The 5193-nt window shown below is 34.5% G+C and overlaps 1 protein-coding gene and 1 pseudogene across 2 annotated transcripts; one reads left to right on the forward strand and one right to left on the reverse strand.

Annotated features, from left to right (window-relative positions):
- The first annotated feature begins 703 nt into the window (after positions 1-703).
- Positions 704-3025, forward strand: WRKY36 (WRKY DNA-binding protein 36). The gene is made up of 4 exons (XM_079030507.1): positions 704-801; positions 896-1348; positions 1596-1709; positions 2252-3025. Exons 1-4 carry the CDS (start codon positions 721-723, stop codon positions 2921-2923), a joined length of 1320 nt encoding a protein of 439 aa, XP_078886633.1. The 5' UTR covers positions 704-720; the 3' UTR covers positions 2924-3025.
- An 89-nt stretch (positions 3026-3114) lies between these two features.
- LOC145092562 (V-type proton ATPase subunit D pseudogene) lies at positions 3115-4888 on the reverse strand (annotated as a pseudogene). Its single transcript, XR_013702574.1, has 2 exons — positions 4712-4888; positions 3115-4004 (listed from the first exon to the last, which is right to left on the reverse strand). The product of XR_013702574.1 is annotated as a V-type proton ATPase subunit D pseudogene (transcript).
- Between the last annotated feature and the right edge of the window lie 305 nt (positions 4889-5193).

The raw sequence follows: 5193 nt of genomic DNA on the forward strand, positions 1-5193 counted from the left end.
GAAGGGAGGGTTTCTGCGTGCGTTTTTTTTTTATCTGCGACAGGCAATAGCGGCGACACCAGACCCTTTAGCGGCGACAAACCGGAGGGAAGGGTACCGCGTCATTTTTAGGGAACTATTAGCGGCGATTTTTTTAAACCTTTAGCGGCGACATCTGTATCGCCGGTATTAGGTTAGACAGGATAAGGCACCTCACTCGTTGGATTGAATATCTCATCGAACGGTTGAGATGCAACAGAGGGGGAAAGTGCGGATTCGGGTGACAACCCTTTAGCGGTGACACTATTACAGGCCGGTAATAGTGTCGCCGCTAAAGAGTATATTTCTTGTAGTGGTATTGTGCTACAGTGACATTATCCCAAATGTAAAATTGGAAATTCGAATACTTGTAGAAATGAAAGTTTTGACATTGTTGTCTATTTACACTTTTGACTTTTAGATTCAACTATTTGGATAAATCAATTAAGAACTAATAATGTTTATTAAATCTTAAATTTAATGAAACTTGTACTTAATTAATCTATATGCTTTTAACAAACCCCATTTAAAAATAATATATTCACATGTATGAAGCAACATGCAGATACAAGTCAATGAGAAGAATATAGTTTTACAAGTTTTTGGTCAAACCCAGTTGGCGATCTAAAACAGTATCTATAAGTAACACCCTTTTCTATAATAATACCAAAAAACTCAACTTCCATGGCAGCTAGCTCGAGCATGGAGAAATCTATGTTTAGTTTCTTTAAGGTCAATGAAGAACATGATGATCAAACCATAGTCTCAAAAACCTCAGCACAGGTATTTCTTCCAGACTTTTATTTAGTTTTCTTGTTATGTATATAACTATTAATCCATATGTTTAAATAATTATATATATATATGTGTTGTTCAGGATGTTGAGATGGGTCAAGTTAGACAAGAGAATCAAAAGCTAAAACATACATTATCTATGGTTTTGAAGGATTATAATTCGTTGCAAACTCATTATAACGATTTTTTCCAACAAGAAATTCCCAAAAATACTAAAAATTTGGTTACCAATCAAGAAGGTGATCATGGAAATGAACTTATTTCCTTAAGCCTTGGAACACTTTCAAGTTATAAACAGAAGGATAGTCAGCAGAAGGTGAATTGCTTTAGTAAAACCAAAGATGGTGGTGATGAACAAGAACTCAAATTAGGGTTAGGCTGTGAATTTGACATGAAGAAAGATGAAAAAACACAGAATTTGGAACCACCTGTTCATAATTTGAAAAGTGAGAGAAGAGAGGATAATGATCTTTTAGATCAAATTCCTTTGAAGAAAGCTAGGGTTTCTGTTAAAGTTGTATGTGACACCCAAACGGTACGAATTATTCAAGAATTATACTACTATATATTTGTGTTTGCTTGTGTGTGTGCGTTTCTTAGCACATGTAGTGTGAGAGTTTCCATTCCAAAGTGAATTGAGCTCCTTGTGTCATTGAAATGTTATACCTAGCTAGGGTTATGAAAGAATAACTATTTTGTAGAAATGTATGCAAATGATGTTTGTTAAGATTTTTAATATAAATTCGTAAAATAATGTTGAACTTCGATGAATTACGATACAGATGAATGATGGATGTCAATGGAGGAAATATGGGCAGAAAATAGCGAAAGGAAATCCATGCCCTCGAGCATATTACAGATGCACGGTGTCTTCATCTTGCCCAGTCAGAAAACATGTAAATTCTTCTTCCTTTCTACTTTTCTTGAGAAAAATTAAGATAATTCCAAAAAATTCAACTCCTTATGTTCTTCCATGACAAATTATTGGATTTTAAAAATTTGAAGTCAACACAAAAATTTAAAGCCCACTTGCTTATTGACTGAAATGTAATAGGTCCAGAAACTAAAACATACTTTTTGCTCTATTGTGACGTAGATGTGTTTATACAAAGTCTTCCATGCAACAATTCAACCCTAAAGTTATAAACCAACCCAATAATTCATGGATCACCTTTCATCACAATTTTAAGTTGATCAAGAGATTATTGTTTTGTGCTAATAAATAACTTTGGATACTAGGATAGGTGGTATAAATTAACCTAATAACTTTTGGATTACCTTCCGATAGGTTTTAAGTTGATCTAGAGGTTATTAGGCTACTATAACTTTTGGATTAGCTTCTAATAGGTTTTAAATTGATCTAGAGGTTATTAGGATATTGAATAACTTTAGTCTAAATATGTTTTTATTTCTAATGAATTTCAAAATGATTATTTAGGTACAAAGATGTGCCGAGGATAGATCCGTACTAATCACCACCTACGAAGGAACTCACAATCACCCACTTTCAGTATCCGCAACCGCAATGGCTTCCACCACTTCCGCCGCCGCCTCAATGTTAAAATCCACCTCATCAACCTCACAACCAGGTCTCACCACCACTGCCACCTCCACCTCCTCCTCAACCACCACCTTCTCCGGCCACCATGGCACAACCTACAATTCAAGGCCACCTCATCAATACCCATTTTACCTACCAAACACCACAATCTCCACCTACCAATCACACCCAACTATCACCCTTGATCTCACAACAAATCCTCATTTCTACAAATCAACTTCATCAAACTTTTTAAGAACTCAACCAAGGTTTTCTTCTTCATCATGTCTTAACTTCTCTTCACCGACTTCATCTTCTTCTTCTTCCATGGAATCAAACTACAAGAATCCTATTAATTTTTCATATCTTGGGAGACAAACATCTTATGAAACCCTTTATCAAAACCCATCAAACGATAATTTCCAGAGTAAATCAAATTCTTCAAATCATTCACCGGAGACAATTGCAGCCGCCACAAAAGCTTTGACTGCAAACCCGTCTTTCCGGTCAGCATTAGCGGCATCGATTACATCACTTGTCAGAAATGTCGGGGGTGGGGCCCGAATCTAATAATGACTTTTATTTTTTTTTTGCATGTAACTTTTAAGTGAACACATTTTTGTTTCCACTTTTTTTTATATATATCGTCGTAATAAGCCGACTTTTGGTGTATGTAAATAGTCGAAGTCAATGTGATTATGTGAAGTAACAAATTTTGAAATTCATGAATTCGTTTAATAGACAAGAAATATGAAAAATGAAATCTTGTTTGGATAAAAGAATACAATTTATTCAAAGAAAAAGAAATGAACTCTTTCAGAAATGATAAATGAGGAAGATCCAAGAAATGGTGTTATACTAATGATCTTCATATCAAAAAATGATGTCTTCATCTTTCCTTTTAGACCAACTACTAGCTGATGAAAGTGTCCCTCCTCTCCTTGAAGAAACAACAATCTTTTTAGCAGCTTCTTCTTTCTTTTCAATCTCTCTCTTTTTATACCCTTGAATCTTCTTTAGTCTAAAAAAATCTTCCCTTTCGAGTTCATCCAACTCTCCTTTAATATAAGTCACAGTGTTCTCCAGTCTTGGCTTCACAACATTCTCCAAAGCATTAACCCTACGATTTGTGGTCTTGATTGCCACATCAAGGGTCAGAAATGATGTTTGAAGAGATGCAAGCTCAACAAGAACTTCAATGGCTTTCAGATAAGCAACACGTGATCCTTGTATTTGTTGTCCTCCTCTTGCAAGTCCAGTGAGGTCGTTTTTGGTCATTTCACCTTCTGTGAAATACTCAAATTTTGGTAACTTAACACCTGCAACATTCTCTTGGCGTGAACGAACCCTAACAGTGGCAGTTTGGACATTTTCTAAGACAATGTGTTTGATGTTTTCTCCTGCAACATACTTTGCTTCAGTTAGTGCAAATGAAGAAGATTTCATAACTGTTCCCATTGATTCCTTTGTGTTCACAATTTTCTTGAGAATTTGGCGAAATTGAACAGTTAAAGCATCACTCTTCTTCTTTAAAAGAGCATGGCCTCTTGTTGCACCAGTGAGCCGAGCTTTCACAACTGCAAGCATTGTAACTGTTGGAACAACATTCAATCTCTGGCTTTGGCCTGCCATCTTTGCCAAATATTTAAACCTGAGAAGAGAAGAAAAAAATGGAGTAGAAAAAACTTAAGGTATAAACAGTTCTTCCCAAATATTGATTTCTTAAATGGTATTCATATCTTACAATGCATATAAGAATGTCTGCAAAACATAAGTCTTGGCATCATTGTTGCATTATAAACCAAAAAATACCAACAAAAACTGAATCATAACATCCTAGAAATTACCATTAGTGGAATTGTTTAGAAAAGGAAAAGACAAAGAAACAGATTGTATAACTACTTAAAGCAATTATCCAATGGTGTTAATCAAAGGGTGTCCATTGTAATGTATAAACCGTGATTGAACAATAATTGACCTTTCAAATGATCGAGTTTCAATTTCAAAACAGGCATTATATTTTGATCGTTGTGAAAATTTTGACATTTACATGTAAATCGTATAATATAATCGAAACATCATGGATATTGAAAGAAATTCAGATTTAAGTATCAAATGCAGGAGTTTGAATCTGTCAAATCAAAATTGATTGTTTCAGAAGCCAATGTATGATGGAAATAAAGTTGAATCACAGTATCTAAACTCTCGTTCAATGAAGATCTATGTCCATTTGAGTGTTAGGGACTCGATTGATAATGAAATTCATAGAACAATTCTTAGATTGATATAATGTTACGAATACAAGAGTGTATGATAAACAGGGCCGAAAAAAAGCCCTCAAGAAACAGAACGTCGAACCTTGCGATGTGAGAATCTGCAAAATATAGAATGTATTCTCGATGATTTCCTTCTGAAAATATGAAATCGGAGAGAAATTAGTGTTATGGATCCTTTTGGATCATTCAATCATCGTAGTGAGAGACTGAATCTTGTGTTGTGTTCTGGGATTGTTGAGAGAGGAGACGGAATGAATGAACGTGTATGAGAGATAGGGAGAGAATTGTATGGAGTAATTTTCCAAAGTTTATAGTTTGACCACAAAAGTTGTGAAATTTTGCAAAAATTACAAATCTAGTAATATAATAACTGTGGGTGCAAATTTAAAATCAAAACCTTTAAAATATTACGAACAAGTTTTAATTTGGAAATGATTTCATGCTAATTAATTTAAGTATTTAACATTCTCTCGAAAGAGGAAAAGATAACGTAATTCGTGACTTGTTGTTTTTGAAGCGGAGCAGATCAATTAAAACAAAAAGTTCATTAAATAGTGAAAACAT

This window comes from Lactuca serriola, chromosome 3 (assembly GCF_051521515.1).
Source record: "Lactuca serriola cultivar US96UC23 chromosome 3, Lser_US96UC23_V15, whole genome shotgun sequence".
Taxonomy (NCBI): domain Eukaryota; kingdom Viridiplantae; phylum Streptophyta; class Magnoliopsida; order Asterales; family Asteraceae; genus Lactuca; species Lactuca serriola.